This window comes from Ochotona curzoniae, unplaced genomic scaffold (assembly GCF_017591425.1).
Source record: "Ochotona curzoniae isolate NIBS_2020 unplaced genomic scaffold, NIBS_Ocur_1.0 patch12, whole genome shotgun sequence".
Taxonomy (NCBI): Eukaryota; Metazoa; Chordata; class Mammalia; order Lagomorpha; family Ochotonidae; genus Ochotona; species Ochotona curzoniae.
In genome coordinates, this window is record NW_024466662.1 from 4401 (window position 1) to 23492 (window position 19092).

At 41.4% G+C, this 19092-nt stretch overlaps 1 protein-coding gene across 1 annotated transcript; it reads left to right on the plus strand.

Annotated features, from left to right (window-relative positions):
• Positions 1–3387: 3387 nt before the first annotated feature.
• On the plus strand, positions 3388–17284 carry LOC121166306 (leucine-rich repeat and coiled-coil domain-containing protein 1-like). Its single transcript, XM_040995443.1, has 8 exons — positions 3388–3604; positions 5309–5514; positions 5822–5887; positions 9850–10017; positions 12137–12312; positions 12416–12625; positions 15673–15869; positions 17079–17284. The coding sequence occupies exons 1-8, from the start codon at positions 3516–3518 to the stop codon at positions 17230–17232; spliced, it is 1266 nt and encodes a 421-aa protein (XP_040851377.1). The 5' UTR covers positions 3388–3515; the 3' UTR covers positions 17233–17284.
• The last annotated feature ends 1808 nt before the right edge of the window (positions 17285–19092 follow it).

A 19092-nucleotide genomic window follows, 5' to 3' on the forward strand; every position in this document is an offset into this window, starting at 1 on the left:
GGTAAACAAGTATTCGCTCATAAGCTCTGAAACAAATGCTGTAATTGAGACCAAAATTCCAGGAATAAAAGAATGGTAGTATGCATCTCTACTTCTGAATAAAAAAGGCTCCCAATGAAATTCTTAAACATACCTGACAACAAAATACTAGACTCTCTACCAGTTTTCTACCTACAATGCCATGACCCACATAAAGAGTAGGATGCTGGAGTTGAGACTACAGCTCAAAGACCATATTAATGTAAAATACAGCAGACAGGGGCAGGGAGGAGGAGGAGTAGAGGGAGGGACAGTGGGGAAGCCCTATACCTGCAAACATATAAAACATAAAATAAGCATAAGAATGAAAATTACAGGATAAAATAAGAAAGGCATTAGAAAATGGTCCACCAAAACTTGAAATGAACAATCGCTCTGGAACGAGGAAAAGCTCCATTAGCACAAAATTCCTTTTTAAAGGAGTTATTTACTGGAAATGCAAAGTCACAGAGGGAGGGAGGGAGGGATGAAGACAGAGAGAAATGTATGAAGAGAGAGAGAGAAATATCTTCCATCTGCTGGTTCACTACCCAAGTGGCCACAACAGCCAGGGCTGGGCCAGGCAGAAGCCAGGAAGGAGTCTTCAACTCCATCAAGGTCTCCAATGTGGTAACAAATGCCCAACTACTTCAGCCCTCCTCCGATGCTTTCCCAGATGCATTGGCAGGGAGCTGGCTCAGAAGTGGAGCAGACAGGATGCATACCAACAGTAAGCATTCGATAAATACTAGTCAAAACTGAAGTATTATTGTAACAACCCCTTAATTTATTCATTTCGCTCAAATTTCTTCTCTCCACTCCAACTTCCATTCAGTTTTTATGGACTACTTTATAAAACACAAACTAACCACATCCCTTCCATAAATACTACTCTGCTATCAAGTTCCTTTGCATCTCCTTCCGAACTTTCTCACAAACCTGCTGCCATTTCCACACCATCTCACATCTCCACTTGCCTTCAAAACACTTATCATTTTCCCAGCTAGTTAGCCACAGCAGGTTCTGAACAAAGGTTTAATTCAGGTTCAATTTTCTGTCTTCTTGTTGCACACACACACCCCTTATCACCTTTCTAAACAACATATTACCCCTTCCAGAACAGATGCTATCCTGACTCCCGCACAGCACCATCTTACTGCTCAATTAAAGTGCCTGTCTCCTGCTTGCTCTCACACTACTAAGACTGAGGTCAAGCGTATTGCTCTTTAGGAACCACACAATGTCTTCCAACGCAACCATGAGAAGTGAGCCCTGGGGAAAGTGAAGCACAGTTTAAAAACATGATACAAGATCTCAGAGGGTAGTGGTTGAATTCAAGCTGTTGCTTTCTTTAGAATGCCAGTGATACAATATTTTAATTTTAGAACTGAGATGTCATGTAGATGCTAGTTTTAAAAAGTTTATTTGATAAGTAATGTATTAGAGGAAAAAATGAAGATTCTTATAAATGTATAATCAAAAATAGGCAAAAATACCATTACTCTCAAGAGTGTTAATCCTTAAATATGAGGACAACAAAGATACAAGCTACAAGTTTTTTTTTTTTTATCTCTACTCCCTATAGCCAGTTTTCTGATTGATAAAAATCCTTTGATATTGGAGGAAAGATCCAGGGCATTTATATCATGCATTTTTTTTCTGAGATCACCTATTTGTTTTAGGTGAGACTATAATATTAGCCCCATTAAAATCTGTAGTGAATATTTATAGTGTTAATGATGATCCCAGTCAACAAGTAACCATCCCTTGCACTTGTTAGCTTTACATAAAACGATTTCGTCCTCATTTCAGTATTAGCTGTGACCACCTGGTCCGATCTCTGCAGGGCTCACACATGCATGTGTGTATCCTTCACCAAATCATGAAGTGGTCATGCCCCTCTCCTCCAACATACACTTCAATCCTAACACACAACACCATGTATGAAGAGGTGCATTCCTTAGGAGACCATCAGGTCATAAAAGTGGGGCCTTGGTGCATGGGATTAACACTCTTCTAAATGAAATCCCAGAGCCCTCTCAGCGCTTTGTGTTTCTGGGGAGGAGAGAGCAGCAGGTGGCAGTCTGCAGCTGAGAAGAGGGCTCACACCAGAATCTGACCCTGGCAGCAGCCTCATCTCTGGCTCCAGGCCTCCCAAGAGCGAGAAACCCCTTCCTGCTGTGTGGAAGCCAAAGCTCACTCAAACAAGCGGGGAGACCTATTTCGGCTACAGGCAATCTCTCATTCTTCACTCGGTTAGCCTCGGCTGACATAAATGCTGGCTGGGCAATTATGAGACAGAAATGTCAGCTGTAGTGGAGGCGTGGCTTACCACCCTCAAGGCACACTTTTTAAAACACTCCTCTAGCCAAAAGTTGAGGACCAGCCCAGAATCTTCTAACAGATCTCACTGCTGTCTCCTGTTGAAAGGAGTTGTAGATATGTTACACAGAATTTGGCTACAGTAAATAATGAATGTGGCCATGTGTCTTAGAATCTGGCAGGAAGTCTCCAATGTTAGATTTGAAACATACAAAATTTAAAAATAAAAATAACCACACCATGATTAACAGCTGTAAACTACAAAATAAACAGAAAACAAAATCCTTTTAGATACGCATTATAAAATTGCAATGTAGTCAAATTAATTTTAACTGTTTTCGCATATTGATTTTCACACTAGGTGTTAACAACAAAATAGATGGACTAACGTGGTACTATAGATACCTAACGTGTACTTTTTGCCAGCACAAACAAAGAAAACCGCTGCAGTCTTATTTTGTTCCCCTTAAAGGGTAACCTTGGAAGACTTAACTGCAGGATAATGACAGGGTCAAATTTAAAGATATCTACTTTTTGTTTCCGTCTTTAAATGCCATGTCATGAATCGGGACGCAGTGTCCTCAGGAGAGTTCTCTCATGCAGGAATGGATTTTCCATCTAATTCATTGAATACGGTCTCAGTCATCAATCAGTTCCTCTTATAAAACTTGTCGACTACTCACAGCATTTACAATGAGCTTGGATGTCCCTGCGCTATTCCTAGCCATGCTGTGTGGCAACTTCTCCTTCCCTCCCCTGGGCTGAGGAGGCTTCTCTCTCAGGGCGCAGCGAGTGGACACAGTAAGACCCCCACAACGTTTTACGAATCAACAGCAAGCGGCATGGACGGTGGGGACACCCTGTACACATGTGTGAGGCCGTGTCGGGAGAAGCCACAGTAAAACCGCCTCGGGAAGAGACAGGCTGTCACGCCGAGCCGCCCAAGCTTCTCCTGCTGACCCGTGGCGCCGTTTTACGGCAGAGCTGCGGTAAAAGCGACCCCGGCGCCGGCGCAGAGCGGCCTGGGCGTTTGCGGCAGCGTGTGGGCGGGAAGGGTCCGGCTGTCGGTTGAAGGGGCGTTCTCGGCCCGCCCCCCACCCCGGGCCGGTACCGGGCTCTGCGCCCCAGCGCTGGCCGCCGCCTAAGACCCCCGTCCGCTCCCCGTCGCTGGTGCCATGGAGGCGACGGGAGAGGCAGAAGTCGGAACCGAGGAAGGCGACAGCAGCTGCGGGGATGTGTGCTTCATGGACAAAGGTCTACAGAGGTGAAGGGCGCCCCGCCTCGCCCCGCGGAGCGGCCGGGGCCCGGGGCTGAGGGCGGCGGGAGCGGGGCGGCTGCGGGCGGCGGGAGCGGGGCGGCTGCGGGCGGTGGGAGCGGGGCGGCCGGGGCCTCGGGGCTCCCCGCACCCCACGGCCCAGGCTGTGCCCTCCTCACCGCTCTGCGGGACCTCGAACCCGGCCCGGGCGCTTGCCGCTGCTCGCGTCTGCTGACCCGGGCTCGGCACTGGTCACTGCGTTGCTTGCCCTTTCATGGTTGGTCTCGTCTGTCCCTCAGTGGCAGTCTGGTGTCTCCAGGGCCCGCGGCTCTATCGCTAGCTTCTCTTCCCTAGTGTCGCCTCGCTTTCCTGGCTGCGGTGTTAATGTCTTGGTGATGCTTTCCACAATACGCTGTTGAAGTCATCGCTTGCTGCCTGAACTTGTGCATGTGATTGGAGGTTCTTGGTTCTGAGTTACTTTCTCTGTCTGCTCTGGAACATTTCTCCAGCTAGGCTCTTTGGTTAGCTACCCAGGGCTGGAAGAGGTCCTCGCTGTCTCCCCTGCACTTTTGCTCATGTTGTTCCCTTGTACAGTTGTCTGCTGTGCCTTCTGTGCTACTGATGAGAAAGTGCTTCGTATGCATTGAGTGATGAAAGACAACCTCAGTAATCCGCCAGACTTCATGCATGTGGCGAGACATTAATGTTTAATTCAGATCCATTTCTGTCTAATCTCACAGGCTGCTGTTTCTACGTTCCACAGCATGTGTTAATTTCTAGGAACAGAAATGTGTCAGAAAATGTAGTGGTTGTGGTTAAGAGCATATAGTAATAGTGTCAGAGAACTAAGAGTTCAGTAAGTAACACATTGGATAATGGGAACATTCTTAAAACACTCACACTTAGAGATTTCTGATCTGAAATCCGTGGCTGCTTCCCTGCTGCAGAATTAAGTCGTCTTCAGTGGAATAGTAGCAACTACAGAGCCTGCAAGCCTTCAGAGAAGGTTCCAGTTGCAAATAGTCATTCAGAGAGTGAAGTGATGGCTTCTGCTTAGGAGAAATACGTTGCAATTTTCAACAGTTGCAGTGGGGACTTCTTTTTCCCTACAAACAGCAATAATCAGTGCTTCTATTAGAAGCTAAGTGCATTCTAGATTGAATTAACCCTTGTAGGCAGTGAGGAAAATAAGCTCGTAAACTAACTCCAGCATCAGGTCAGAGCTCGGTTTAACCTAACTGCAAGACTGTGGGCAACTTATTTAATTTCTGTGTGCTTAAATATTTTTAGGAAACCTACTAATTAAAATTGCTATGACAACCGACAACCTAATAAGTAAAATGACATTTTCAAAGGTCATTTGTTGAAGTAACAGCAAAAAAAAAAGAGAGAGAGAGCAAGATTGAACGGGAGGAGTGTTTAGATTTTAGAGCTCCTACAATTACTGACTGTCCGCGTGTAGTGGCTGGATTTGTCCAGTTTCACCTACCTTCCTTGAGAGGGTTTGGGTTCATACTCATAGTCCAGGATACTTGTTCATATTGTAAAAGCAGTGTCTGAGGAGACATTTGAAGGCCACCCCAGTGGTAGGATTCCACTGTAGCATGAAAAGCAGCACATGCTGTCTACATGATGTTTGACTAATTTTGATTATTTGGTCATGCATTTGAAATGCCTGCTTGCTTTTTTTTTATACTATATTTTCTTTTGTAGAATATCACAGTTATCTTTAGATTCAACCCTTCATGCCATCAATCTCCATTGCAACAACATCTCTAAGATTGAAGCCATTGATCATATTTGGAACTTACAACATTTAGACCTGTCATCTAATCAAATAAGTCAAATTGAAGGGCTAAACACTCTGACAAAACTATGCACTTTAAATTTGTCCTGCAACTTGATCACAAGAATAGAAGGTTTGTAAGTGATTTTTATGTAATACTTTGCAAAAAGAAGATGACTTGAATTTATTTGCCCAAAAGAATAGAATAAAAAATGATCAGAATCTCTTGAAAACTGACACCAAAATTCATTACACAAAGTTTTCCTCATAAAGTTATCAAGTTTTAAAGACTAAATATTTTTAAAAATACCAGTAAAATTGATTTCAGTGTTACCGGACTGGGTTTGCTTCGTAGCAGCTGGAACCAATACTGCAAAGCTACATCCAGTTTGAATAATTATGTAAAGGCTTTATTTTCATTCTGTTTTATTTTGTTTTAGGACTTGAAGCACTAATTAATCTGACTAAACTGAATTTATCTTATAACCACATAAATGATCTTAGTGGTAAGTAGATAACACTTGTTTTCTGTAATGCTGAATGTTTTAATGCATGAGGAGGAAGCTTCAACTCAGCATGTTCGAAAACTTACACATGTTTGAAATCATTGTATTCATTTGTTGGTTTTATTTTTGCTCCCCGCTCCAAAAACAATACCTTATGCAGGTGCTTAATATGCCAAAAATAAAAAGACCTATTTATACCCTTCAGCTTAAGTAGCAGCTGTTTAATTTTTCAGCCTTTTTCCCTCTAAAGACATGAAAACATCAAAATTGAGTTTTAGCATTTTATGCAAACTACTGTATTTTTTTAAAGATTTATTTTATCAGAAAAGCAGATATATGCAAAAAGAGATATAGGACCCGGCACCGTGGCCTAGTGGCTAAAGTCCTTGCCTTGAATGCTCTGGGATCCTATATGGGCACTAGTTCTAATCCTGGCAGCTCCACTTCCCATCCAGTTCCCTGCTTGTGGCCTGGGAAAGCAGTCAAAGACGGCCCAAAGCGTTGGGACTCTGCACCCGGGTGGGAGACCCGGAAGAGGTTCCGGGTCCCGGCTTTGGATTGGCGCAGCACCAGCCTTTGCGCTCACTTGGGGAGTGAATCATTGGACAGAAGAACTTCCTCTCTGTATATCTGGCTTTGTAGTAAAAATAAATCTTTTTTTAAAAAAAGAGAGATAGAGATAAAGAGAAAGATCCTCCATCTGTTGGCTCACTCCCCAAGCACCCGCAGTGACCAGAGCTGCACTGATCCGAAGCCAGGAGCCGAAGCTTCTTCCAGGTCTCCCACATGGGTTCAGGTCCCTAGGCTTTGGGCAGTCTTCAACTGCTTTCCCAGCTCACAAACAGGGAGCTGGATGGGAAGTGGAACAGCTGGGATTAGAATCAGTGCCCTTGGGCCTGATGGCGTGGCCTAGCGGCTGAAGTCCTCATCTTGAACGCGCCTGGGATCTCATATGGGCGCTGGTTCTAATCCCAGCAGCTCCGCTTCCCTTCCAGCTCCCTGCTTGTGGCCTGGGAAAGCAGTCGAGGACAGCCCAAAGCTTTGGGACCCTGCACCCCCGTGGGAAACCTGGAGGAGGTTCCTGGTTCCCAGCTTCAGATCGGTGCAGCACCAGCTGTTGTGCTCATTTGGGGAGTGAATCATTGAACGGAACATCTTCCTCTCTGTCTCTCCTCCTCTCTATATATCTGACTTTGTAATAAAAATAAAGGAATCTTTAAAAAAAAAAAAAAGATTCAGTGCCCAAAGGGGGTCCCAGCATGTGCAAGGTGAGGGCTTTAGCCATTAGGCTACTGCACTAGGCGCATTACTGTAGTGTATTGAGCAAACTACTTTGAAAGAGAAAATTTTAGTCACTTTTAAAGTACAAAGTTTTGGGCCCGGCGCGGTGGCGCAAGTGGTTAAAGGTCCTCACCTTGCACGCCTGGGATCCCATATGGGCGCCGGTTCTAATCCCGGCAGCCCCGCTTCCCTTCCAGCTCCCTGCCTGTGGCCCGGGAAAGCAGTCGAGGACGGCCCAAGCTTTGGGAACCTGCACCCGCGTGGGAGACCCAGAAGAGGCTCCTGGCTTCGGATTGGCATAGCATCGGCCCGTTGCGCTCACTTGGGGAGTGAATCAGCGGACGGAAGATCTTCCTCTCTGTCTCTCCTCTCTGTATATCCGCCTTTCCAATGAAAAAAATAATAAAAATAAATCTTTAAAGTACAAAGTTTTCACAGTATTTCAGCAACATAATATTTATTTCAAAGTTTGCACAAGAATTGCTCAATTTAAGTCTTTATAGTTGTCCTTAAATTTTTTTTTATTTAAAAGACATACTTAAAGAAGGAGAGACAAAAAGAGAAAGATCTTCCATCTGCTGGTTGACTCCCCAAGTTGCCACAATGGCCAGAGCTGAGATGATCCAAAGCCAGGAGCCTGGAGCCTCTTCTTCCGGGTCCCAACATAAGAGTAGGGAACTGAGGACTTGAGCTACCATTTGGTGCTCTCTTACCTCATAAGCAGGGAGCTGAATCGGAAGTAGAGCAGCCAGGACACGAACTGTTTCCCGTAAGTGATAAGGGCTGTGAAGAAGACAGAAAACGAGGCAGTCACATGTGTTCTGTTAGATTCGTGAAATAAAAGTATATGTTCCGAAACACTTCAACAAAGTGGCGGGAGGAAGGCAGCATCAAGCTTGCCTGTAGGAAGACTAGTGTGTTGTGTCATAGCCAATTATAGATTCATCTATTGAAAAAAAGTGATGGGAAGGTAGGCAGAGACCAGGTTGCATAAGCCTTCATAGGTAGGATAAAGAGTTCACATTTTACTCTGGGAATAATAGGAAGACATTAGAGGTTATTGAATAAGGGAGTGACATAGTTTGTCTTTTAATTTTTTAAATCATTTTTTTTGAAAAGCCAGGGTGTATGGGATGCTAAGAAAAAGGGAGATAGATGTTCCTTTTGCTGTTTTCAACCCTAGATTGCTGCGACAGCAAGTGGTAAACCAAACCCAAAAATAGAGGGGAGCTCCCTCCCACATGAGTGATGGGGTGCCACATCCTGGAGCCATCACCTGTTGCCGCCCAGGGTGCATTTAGCAGAGCACTGGGCCCTGAACCCAGACACTCCTTAACTGTATCCCTGAGTGCTGAACCAAGAGCAAACCCCAAATTGATGTTCTTAAAAGATCATTTCAGGGCTGGCACAGTAGTGTAGCAGGCTAAGTCTTCACCTGTGTCATGGCATCCCATATGGGAATCGGTGCGTTTACCGGCTGCTCCATATTCTATCTTGCTCCATGCTTACGGCAAGGAAAAACAGCAGACCGTGTCTCAAGCCTTTGGGTGCCTGCACCCCTGTTGAAAACCTGGAAGAAACGCCAGGCTCTTGGCTTTGGATCAGCTCAGCTGCAGCCACTCCTGCCTTTGGGAAGTGAACCAGCACATGGAAGAAGGTTCTCTCTGTTTTCCCCTTCTGTAACTGACTTTCAAGTAAAATTTTTAAAATCTTAACTAGAGAGAGAGGATCAGAATGTTTAAACATATGGAAATCTAGTAACCCTGATCTAGTAACTTATAAATGTATTGATTCTTTAAGGAGAGTGCCAAGTGCTATGAGAAAGTATCACAGGAAAATCAGATGTCGTAGAGTAGTTGGAGAAGACTTCTGAAAATCAGCCAGAAAGCATTGAGGAGAGAAGGGTATTCTAGTTAGGTTTAATAAACTAAAAAAAAAAAAAAAAGGGATTAATGTTGAAGATGGAGAGAGCTAAACTAAGCAAATTTGTGAGGACAAGTATAGGAAAACTAAATTGTGCATCTCAGCACAGTCCTTCAAAAGAAGGAAAACCAGGACATTGAGCCTGTCCCTGACACATCCCTTGCTGCACGCGTTCCCTCCTCTTTGGAGAGGGTCCTGAGACAGGAAAGGAGATAAACTGCATCAGCAGTGTACAAAGCACGGTTCACAGTGCAGCTGAAGCCAGGTGGGCCAGGCATCTGCTGCAGAATGCTCTGGGTAAGTTCCTGCAAGAAGTACTGCCCATAAACTAAACGAGCACCGTTTGTGTTTATTCTCTACTCAGACCAACAAAATCAAGGTATAGTATATGGTTTGCTGATGTCAGCTAATCCAAAAATGATGCCTTGAGAGTTTGCATGTAAGTGTGTACACTGGCCTGAGGTGGGCCTTTGGTTTTGCAGAGAGCTACAGCCCAGGAACCTTAAGCAGTAAAGCCTCAAAAAGACGCTGATCCTGTGGTTCTTCAAAAATAGCTCACTCGTTCTTGTTGGACAAGGGTGGCGAGATCCTATTGCTCTTTGATGGAAGGTGTTGTGTTTTTTTTTTTTTTTGTCTGCTTTGGTTTGGTTTAGTTTTTTGCCTTTCACAGTATAACCTATGTAACAGTTATTTTTAGTTAACTATTGGAAAAAATTCTCCTGACAAAAACTACCCAAATGATGTTTGTCCTCTTACAGGATTGATGCCCCTCCATGGACTTAGGTATAAGCTTAGATATATTGACCTGCACAGTAACTGTGTAGATAGCATCCACCACTTACTTCAGTGTACAGTAGGATTGCACTTTTTGACCAATCTTATTTTGGAGAAGGACGGAGAGGGAAATCCTGTCTGTCATGCACCAGGTACGAACAGTTTGTACTACTTTTTGTAACAGCTAATATTCTTGGCCTTTACAATGTTTTGTGTATTTGTTTATACAAACTAAATTGCTGCTGAAAGAACAACCCAGGATGAGCAAGTCAATAACTCTAGTTAGATGTATTTGATAAGAGAATTCCTCAAAATAGCATAATTACCAATGTTGTAATCAAGTAATACTACATAGCCATAAAAAATACATAGAATGTCCTTATTAATAGGTGTCAATTATAGTAAAAGAAAAACGCAGGTTGCAAAGTATCACATATAATAGGCTACCTTTTGTGTGAAAAGATAACATATCCTACATACACACTTACATTTATGTATTTTACTGAGCATGTACATAAAACACCTAGAAAATACGCTAAAAACTGATAATATTGGCTAACTCCAGAAAAAGGAATTGGGAACTAGAGCTCAAGTAATGTTGAGAAAACATTTGAATTTTATGTCAATATTACATTATTAATAAGTGATTTTTAAACATTGAACAGTATAGTTGATGATGCTGAAATACCCTTTGATCTAAATCAGAATTAACCAAGTGACAACATAAAAAACCTGAATGCTGTTTCCATAACTCCCTTATTTCAGACACTTAACCAAATAATAAATTTTTAGAATATGAATCCAAAAGAACTTCTTGGATACAAATTGGCTTTGGAGGCTTCTGGCATTCATATGCATCTATGAAAAGGCTTTTCCTTTTTTTGCAGCATGAAAACCTGTTTAAATTTTTGTTTTACAGAAATACTTGCATAAGAAGTAGTTTCTCAACAGTGTACAACAAAATCACCCTGCAAAACTGGAAAAAAATTGAGAGTTTTCTGGAGGAACTCTTGGAAGAAAATCTTGTTTCCAACTCTTTATATTTTTCTTCTCTGTTAACCCAAGGGTTAGATTTCTTTTCCTAACACTCTTGTCTCAAGAATCTCTAGTTCCTTCAATTTGATTTTTTGTTCTCTTTTTAAAATGTTTTATTGCTGTTAGTATTTTTCATGATAGTCCCTATAGCATTGTATTTTAATAAAAGTGCATTTCACAACCCAGTTCCCTCCAGAATCAGAAGGGGCTGATGGCTGGAACTCCTTCCTTAAAAGTTGCAATATTAATTTGGCAGTTTTCTTTCTTTAGCTTCTGTAGAAAAGTACTTCACTTTTAAATTACAGTTAAACAGAGGCAAGCATCGTGATGCATCTGCTTAAACCCCTGCTGGGTCACCTGTAACTCCTCTCTGAGTTCTCAGTGCCTGTGATTGAGGCCCCCCTATTTCTGAGCCAGCTTCCTGCAAATGCTGCTGGGAGGCAAGGGAGGAACCCAGTAATAGGGTCCCGCCCCGCATGTGGGAGGCTTGGATGGAGTTCCTGTGGCCAAACCCCAGCTATTGCAAACATAGAGTAAAACAGATGAATGCTCTGGCTCGCTCTCTTTCACTGTCTTTTCTTCTTTCTGTCTCTCTGCCTTTGAAATCTGTAAATAAAACTTTTTAAAATATAGTTTCAAAGGAACACAGTTAAGCAAGGGGAAACTACTCCTTTCAGCCTCAACACCAATTAATATTTGTCATATTCTTCGAACTGTTGTTAGGGAAAGTAAATATTCACTGCATTTAATAATAACTCAGCTAGCTTAGTGTCAGCGATGGATAACTTAACAGAGCAAAAGGGGATGTCTTACAAATGCTTGAGTCTTTATTATGTAAATTCTGACACTCTGCTCATTATCCACATAGTCCTGATTCATGTTTATTATTTGTGTTCATACTAATTAAAACAAAAGATATGCTAGCTGTCCCCAAGAGCAAATTGCTGTGCAGTTTCATGTGTTCATAGCTTAAAAGAAATGTTTAGAGATGATGATTTTATCTTTGTAAACTTCATCATGAGGGTTATTTGAGAGGGGAGCACAGAAGGGATTTTTATATTTAATCAGTATATGCCGGAGAAGATAAATAAGTAACATTTAATACAAGTTTATTAATTTTTCTCTACAGCTAGCTTTGATCATTCAAGTGATAAATCTGAGAACTGGTAGATTTTTAATTCTAGAAATAACTGTAGTTAATGTTTAAATTTTCATTTTGTATGATTTGTTTCCAAGGGTACAGAACAATTATTCTCCAGACATTGCCACAGCTTAGAGTCCTAGATTGTAAGAATATCTTTGGTGAACCAGTCAATTTGACAGACATGAGTTCATCACGCCTACCGAGCTTTGAAGGTCTCTTGGATAATTTAACTTCTTCTGATTGTCCCCTAAATATGAGTGAAGATGAGGTATAGTATTGTGGTTCTGTCCTCCTAACATTAAAGCCACCTTCAACTTTTAAGTATTAGATGAATGTGAATTTAAAGGGCTCTTGGTTTGTTTCTGTGTCAGGTTGTTGATTGCGTGCCAGTGGTAACCCCACCCATTGAGGAGTTACCTCCCATGGAGCAGTATACAAGCACACCACCGGAGACTGTTTTGACATCTTTTTTATCTGTGTGTCCATCTTCAGAGCCGGAGAAATGTAATGCCGAAAATGATTTTCAAAATGACATGAAACTTCAGAAATTAGATGATCAAATTTTGCAGCTTCTTAATGATGTAATTATTTTTCCTACTTTTCTAAAAGTGTGTGTTTAAAACAAAGGGTCTAAAAGTCAAAATTATATAACAGCGAATCAACCAACAATAACTGACGTACAATGCATCACTCTGTGTCTTTTGTTTATCTTTATAGAAATGGTATTATCTATAATAGTGATTGGAAAAGTAATGTGTATTTGTTTATGACTTTTCCTTGTCGGCGTCCTTCAGACCTTCTTTATATACTTGCTCTGTCTTGTGCAGTGCTATAGGCTGCCTCCCTCAGTCATCTTTCAGGGTACTCTTTAGACCCAGTGCCTGCTAACACAAAGGACAATGAGCTGCCTTTGGCCTCTACTCTCCCTGTGGTTGTTCCATGATTAAAACATTTCTAGAAATTGGCCCTAAGTAGCAAGTTATTTGGCAGACATTGCACTCCAGAACTGTTTATTCTTTTGTTACCCTTGCTTCTGATTCCCTGATTTTTAGAATCTATGAACAAACTACAGTTGTGAGAATGTACTGCTATCTCCAAGCATCCTTACTCTGGTTCACAAGTAGTGGTAATTTTCTAGGATACCACACCTCCTGAACATATTGGAATTGGAGTTTGCTTTCCACCCGGGTTTAAGATAGAAAAATGGTGAGATGGGCCACAGATGCTATTAATCAAATGTCATTTTGACTCAGAAATTCATTATTTTATGTTTATGTTCCTGTTTGCATTTCATTTGAAAGGCAAAGAGACGGAGAAGTTTTTATGCACTGGGTTACAACCCACATGTTCACAATAATCAACGCTGGGCTGGCCAAAGCCAAGAGGCAGGAGCTCACATCGGGTCTCCCATGTGAACACCAAGGTTCCAGGCATTGAAGCCACACTGTGCCTTACCAAGGAAACCTTTGCATCAACTCTGAGTGTGAAGCAAGGGAACCGATGTTTGAACTGGACACTTCAGTGTTGGATGCAGGCATCCCAAGCAACATTTTACCTGCTACCCAAACACTTAACCTCTGGATATTTTTAAGTTAACTTTTATATTATATCTTAAGTAATACTTTCTCTGAATTTGTTTTATTTTTAGATTTTTGGTTTATTTTGGTTGCTGTATATAAAAATAGCCCACAGCCTACCGAGGGTTAATACTTATTATTCAGTGTAAACTGTAGAGATCTTATTACCTGTTACTTTGTTAGTGTTGTCACTTCGTACCACATTTGGATGCACTATACCCACAGAACATTTAGATTTTACTTTAAAGAAAATAAAAGGAAAAATACATAGATGCCATTTTTATTTTCCAAATTTAAATCAGATGTGATGCTCTGTATTTCTTTCTAAGAGGTCAAGTTTCCTCCTGGTTATCTATCTCCCTTCTGCCAGCATTTGTCTTTTTATTCACAGAAGAGACAGCCTGAATTTAGTTTGGCACAGCTGGTAGTGTACACCTGTGAACAATAAAACTCTCTATTTCGTCTTTATTTTTGAAGGACATGTTCACCAGTTATAGAATTCTAAATTGCCGTGCTATTCTCTTTCAGCACTATATCCTGGGCTTCAAGTATAAAGTCACCATTAATTCACATCCTTGATTTTTTTTTTTTAATTTTTTAACTTTTAAAGGTTATTTATTTATTTGAAAGGCAGAGTTACAAAGAGAATAATACAGAGAGCACAAAGTCTTCCATCCACTGGTTCACTTCCCAAATTGCCACAATATCCAGAGCTTGCAGGTCTGAATCCAGGAGCCAGAAGTTTCTCCCAGGTCTCCTGCGAGTGCAGAATCCTAAGGCCTTGGGCCAGCCTCCACTGCTTGACCATGCGCATTAGCAGGGAGCTGGATAATAGGTGGAGCAGCTAAGCCTGGAGCCGGCGCCCTTATGGGATGCCAGCACTGCAGGCAGGGACTTCACTGCTACACCACAGTGCTACCCTCCCCCCTTGAATTTGCTTTTTGTTTTATTTGTAAAGTGTTTCTTTTACTTGGTGCTTTTGGGAATTCGTCTTTGATTTTCTGCAATTTGGACTCATTGTGCCTAAGGACTTTCTTGAATATAGAAATTTATGTTTATTCAATATGGAAACTATTGGCTGTAATTTCAGTAAATATTTTTCCTGCTCCATTGTCTCCCTATCAGATTTCCACTTAGACTTTTGATATTGTCCCCCAAGTATGATGGAGCTCTACATATTTCATCAACTTTTTCCTTAGCTATTTTAACATTGAGCTATTTTTAATTTCACTGGCTCTTTGTTTATTGCTTCATTTTGTTGTTAGTCCTACCCAGGCCATTTTTACTTCCAATGTTGTGTTTTTTGATCGTGGAATTTCTATCTTGATGGTTTCTGAGTTTTGTTTTCCTTTATAACAGGTATACTTAGTCTTTGCGCAAAGTTAGATCACTGTTTGGAAGTTCTTTGCTAGTCATTCAAAAATTGGGCCATCCTCATGATCACCTCTTCTCCTGAGAACAAGCATTTTTTTGGTTCTTTACCATGAGTAATTTTGGAAGGTTTTCTGTGCGTGGTGAATGTTAGGTTGTGGTAACTGAATTGTGTTAATAGTCTCCCAGACAGTATTGACATTTTTATTATAACAAACATTTAGCTTGGTTTACCTAAGCTATCAGTTTGTTCCTTTGGACAGCTATTTTCAAATTTGATTTCATTTCTTCCTTCATTGGGCTACTTGCTGTCTACACTGTCTACTCTACACTGTCTCTCATTGGGGTTAAGACTTTCTGCAGGGGTAGGATAAATTCTCTAGCTGAAAACTATAAAACACTCAAATCTGGTTCATCTTCCCCAAGTGTCAATTCCCAGCTAGATAAATCTTACTTTCTGTTCACTTTTCAAGATCTTTGAGTTATTTTTTTCTGATTTTTATTTCCTCTTGTTTGTATTTTCCCAGTATAAGTTGTTTTCTGTGGTAGCAGCCTGTTTACTCATACTAGAAGTTGAATTCCAGTTTTAATTTCAAGCATGTCTAGTCCATTAACTCTGTTTTCTAAGCAGTCAATGATTTGAGCTTTTAACAAAGTTGCTAATTTTTTTTTTATTCTAGACTTCTAATTGTATAGCAGATACTGTTCCTGAGCAAGACCTGTGCCCGAAAAGAGATACGGATATAACTTCTGAAAGTGAATGTGGAAACAGGAAAGAATGCTGTAGAAGGGTTCCTCGACGATCAAAAATCCCATATTGTTGCAAAACAATTCAGACTATTAGGCACCACAGTAAAAACAGTTGCCATTTTATGAGGTATGTGTCTTGGTTTTAGAAATTTGAATGCAGACTATAAGAAGTTGACTGGCTTTTTCGTTAAAGCTATCCCTTGTTAACTCAGATTTTATGAATGCAGTCAGCCCTTAGTTTCCAAGGTTCCATACCTGCAGATTCAACCAGCTACATGTCAAAAATACTTTACAAAAAAGTAATGTTGTGGCTAAGCCTGTGTACTCAATGTTTTTTTCTTTGGCTGATCATTGTTGTCTAATCAGTACAAACATTTCCATAGAATTTACATTGTATTAGGTAGGACAGTCTGGAGAGGATTTGAAGGATGCAAGAATGCATATAGGTTACTGCAAGGATTACATGAAGGACTTGAGCTCCTGAATTTTGTTGTGGAAGGCGGGTCCCACAGCTAACCTCCACAGATATCAAGGGTAGACTACACAGTCATAGAAATGAGAAGTTCCTTTTCTCTGTGTCATTACTAGAGTAGCAGGTTAACATAAAACCAAAATTGCTCTATTCATTTACATGGGAAAAATAGCAGAAAGGCTATTCTTGAGTCTCCGTGATTAGCCTTTTTTCTTTGTAGGCAGGCCTGATCAGCTGGTAGTTACTGACCTTAGGGTCAAAGGTGAAGATGATGCTTGTGTTCAATGCCATCAGGATTAAGTTAAGGGGCATCTGCTGTCTGTACATGAGATCACTGTAGCACTGCTTGAAATGACTCCATTGGAATGTTTACAGTCAAATCTGCCTCTGAAATTCTCCTTTTTAAAAAATACGTTTTTGCTCTTGCCTTTACATTTCCTGGAATCTCTTTGGACTTGCCTAGTAGCAAATGTGCTTATTTTTGGCATAGTATATGTCATGTTAAAAATTTCAGTCCCCAAAAGATGATTATATTCACTCTTCCCAAGTTCTTAGGTGTCATGTTATCATTGTCCCAAGTCCTGACACTACTTTGTAAGTCACTGTGACGCATACAAGAATTATGTCTTGCTGGAGTTTGCCGAACACTGAACCTTGACAGAATCATTATATTCCCAGAAATCTTGGCACTGTCACTAATCAACAGCAGTCACCCATTGTAAAATTCATATAGCACTTTGTTCAAGTTACTGTTGTTTTATTTATTCTTTCTTTTAAGCTGTGTGTGACCACAAATTTTAATGTTAAGATATAAACACCGTGTTTTTCTTGGGATTATTTTTTCTTCATTTTATTCTTTTGTAGCTGTAATCGTAAAATGAAACAACCGTACTTTAAGGAATTATACGTCAGATCATCTTTAGCAAACTGTAATGTATCACGAGACTCAGAGGACCAGAAGACTGATATCATTAAAGTAGACAACAGTGGTTCTGAAGACAACACTTACCGGGTATGACGTAAGAGATTGAGAAAAACGATGAGTTTGTATGTCTTGGTTTTAAATCGAAAGTCCCAGAAAAACCATACTTTGATGAGCAAAAATGTTTTGTGGTTTTATGGGGGAATGAGAAAAGACTGTCTGTCCCTTCTAGTTTCCAGGTTTTGTATAAAGTTAGAATTTTTTTATTTCCTTTGTATTTATTTATATTTGAAAGGCAGACATGCAGAATGAGAAGGAGAAGCAAAGAGAAAGATCTTCCATCCACTGGTTCACTTCTCTAGTGGCCACAATGTCCAGAGCCGGGCAGGTCTAAAGTTGGGACCCAAGAGATCTCCTCGGTCACTTACCTGGGTACAAGGGCTTAAGGCTTTGGGCCGTCCTCCCCTGCTTTCTGAGGTCACAAGCAGGGCGCTGGATCAGAAGTGGAGCAGCAAGGACTTAAACAGGCACCCATGTAAGATACTGGCACCAAAGGTAGAAGTTTAGTGTGCAATGCCACAGTGCCAGGTTCATTAATTTTTACTTGTTAAAAAAATGAGTGAAAAGTGGGAAAGAGACACAGAGAAAACTGGAAAGATCTTCCATCTTTTTTTTCAGTCCTTAAATGACTACACTGGCCAGGACTGGGACAGATTGAAGCCAGGAGCTTCACCTGGGTCTCTCACATGGCGCCAAGCATCCAAGCACTTGGGCCGACTTCAGATGCTGTTTTCTGCCCATTACCAGGGACCAAGATCAGAAGTATAGCAGTTAGGACAGAAACCAAAGCACACATAGGATACCAGTGTCACAGGTGGCAGACTTCACCTGCTCTTCACGAGTCCCTTGAGTTTATCTTTTTTAATTTGTTTATTTGGAAGGTAGTTAAATAGACATCGAGATCTTTTATTTGCTGATTCATATCCCAAATGCCTGCAGTAATAGAGACTGGGACAAGCCAAAAGCAGGAGCCCGAAACTCAGTCAGGACTTCCCTTGAGCTGGCAGGAACCCAAATGCTTGCGCTATCACTGCTACCTCCCTTGTTGCTGGATTAGAAGTGGATCTGGGACTCTGAACTCCATCTCTCCTGTATGGAGTGCAGGTGTCCCATAAGGCATCATAATTGCTCATCATTTTAATAATTTTTATTTATTTATTTAAGATTTATTTTTATTAGAAAGGCAGATCTACAGGGAGAGGGAGAGTCAGCAAGATCCTCCATCCACTGGTTTGATCCCCACGTGGCCAATCCAAAGCAAGGAGCCGGGAGTCTCTCCCGGGTCACCCACACAAGTGCAATGTCCTAAGGTCCTGGATCATCTTCCACTGTTTTGCTAGGCCCTAAGCAAGGAGCTGGATAGCAGAGACTTGAACCAGAGCCAATATGGGATGTTGGCACTTGCAGGCAGAGGATTATCCAGTTGAGCCATTGTGCCAGCCCCATTTTTTCTTCTTTGACAATTTTTACATAGTTAATTAAGGTAAAAAGGTTTAAGGGCAACAGGAAAGTGGGTAAGACTATTTTTTTTCCATTTTGTTTCCTTCATGTTTAAAGGGGGGTAATAAGGGAAAAGGCCCACCCAATTTCCCACCCTCCCCAGGTCCCGGATGTAGGGTATGCTCTGAGGTTCTTGCTCAAGTGGTTTTGATATTGCAGCAGTTATGAATCGCTGCCAGTCTTGCCACTCCAAGCACTGTGAGGTCCTTGAAGAATCCACTGATTCACTTAGTCCATCATACACACTCTGCCCCGTATTTTGCTGCAAAGATATAGCTGAGATGATTGGTTGACCTGTTCTGTCTTCTCTCTTTTCTTGGTTAGGGTTCTGAGTCCAGCATTTTGATTGGGGAGATCACCAAAGAAACTTTGTCTGAGGTGTTCTCAAACCAGATT

Coding starts and splice junctions, on each gene's coding strand:
- LOC121166306 (XM_040995443.1), top strand. CDS start 3,516: ATGGAGGCGACGGGAGAGGCAGAAGTCGGAACCGAGGAAGGCGACAGC. Junction 12,626..15,672: donor TTTTGCAGCTTCTTAATGAT/GTAATTATTTTT, acceptor TTTTTATTCTAG/ACTTCTAATTGTATAGCAGA. Junction 15,870..17,078: donor AACAGTTGCCATTTTATGAG/GTATGTGTCTTG, acceptor ATTCTTTTGTAG/CTGTAATCGTAAAATGAAAC.